Here is a 1,371-nt window from a genome sequence, read left to right on the forward strand (position 1 = left end):
AGTTGACCTTTGACCTTCACTTTCCACTAACCTTACATATGAAAATCAGTCTACTTTCCCCAAACGTCAAAGCATCCTGCTGGCTCAAACATTCATATAACGGTGCTTTTGCTCACTTTTAAAGCTTTTGAAAGTTGACCTTTGACTGCTGACACATCTCTCCAGCTCTAAATACAAAATGAAGCCACTTTCAAGGCCTCTTGACTCTGAAAGTTAAAAAAAAAAACTATTTTTTTTTATAACTTTCAAGGTCTTCTTGGCTGTAAAAGTTTCAAATTAAGCCATAGTTTTCACATTTTAGACCTTTTACTGGGTACAACTATAATAATAAGACAATTTTTCCAACTGTTAATGTACTTGATTTAAAATTGATTTCTTTCTTTAATTTTTCCTTATTTTTCATCTTTTTCTTTGCTTTCTCAGAGTTTCACTCCAATTTGTTTAGTTGTTCCTGAGTTATTTCAAAGGATTTGACGTGTTTGCCTCACCTCATTGGTTTAAACATGGCTTTACCAAAGTTGTGCATTTTCAAAGCCAGCTTCAGGTGATGTCCGCTGGGCTTCACCACTGCAGGAGAACAAGACCAGAAAGATTTGTGGCACCCGCTCACAACTTCAAGGAAGACAACAAAAGTTTACAGAGTCAGTTTGGCTGCAGGCAGTAATGCCTCGGTCTGCTCTSTGCGATAACGTAATTGAGGGTTTGCTCACACAGCTTGTGCTCTCTCAGCAGCCCAACCCTGACCCTCCAGGGTATTATTAGTTCACACTCATGTGCAATTTACTTTCAAACCATTTCTGGAAGAGAATCAAAAACAGACCCGACCACTTAGAGCAGCGGYCACGGTTGATGAACCATGTCGCAGTTTGGGACTGGAAAATATTGTGATCCTAAAATTAGACAGAGCCGAGGATTGTTTTAGTGTGTTTTTTGTTCTTTTCTTCCTTTATTTTGGCAGTGAGCGATGGGTGTAGGGTYAACACCTGTGTGCACGGATGTGGGTAACAAACCAACCGGACAAAAACAGAGCACAAGAAAAAAAAAGATTTGTTTTCATACTTGTTCATTATTAATGCTGAACACCCCAATCGTCACAGTTAATATAACTCATAACCTTTTAAAATGCTCCATACAACTTTTAAAGGGATCCCTAATTAGTTGTAACATTAGACTTTATTTGAGAAACATATATTTTAACTGTAAAATAAAGACTGTAAAAATACTGTAGGCTGTTCAGTTTTAATCATTTTTAAACTAAAAGTTTAAAAATATATTACACAGACTGGGCCATTTTATTTACACGCAAAGCATTCTGGGTAAACGATGACATCAACTAGGTCATCGGCACGAGGCTGCTAGCGAGCTATATCC

At 37.6% G+C, this 1,371-nt stretch overlaps 1 protein-coding gene across 1 annotated transcript in view; it reads right to left on the reverse strand.

Moving 5' to 3' along the window:
* The window catches only part of fam20a (FAM20A golgi associated secretory pathway pseudokinase), a gene marked incomplete at its 5' end in the record, with an annotated part of 17,884 nt that overhangs the window by 12,208 nt on the left and 4,305 nt on the right, over positions 1-1,371 (reverse strand). Inside the window, 1 exon segment of the mRNA XM_014024040.1 lies at positions 489-567. Within this exon segment, the coding sequence (XP_013879494.1) occupies positions 489-567 (79 nt within the window).

The sequence above is a fragment of the Austrofundulus limnaeus genome, unplaced genomic scaffold, assembly GCF_001266775.1.
Source record: "Austrofundulus limnaeus strain Quisiro unplaced genomic scaffold, Austrofundulus_limnaeus-1.0 Scaffold405, whole genome shotgun sequence".
Lineage (NCBI taxonomy): Eukaryota > Metazoa > Chordata > Actinopteri > Cyprinodontiformes > Rivulidae > Austrofundulus > Austrofundulus limnaeus.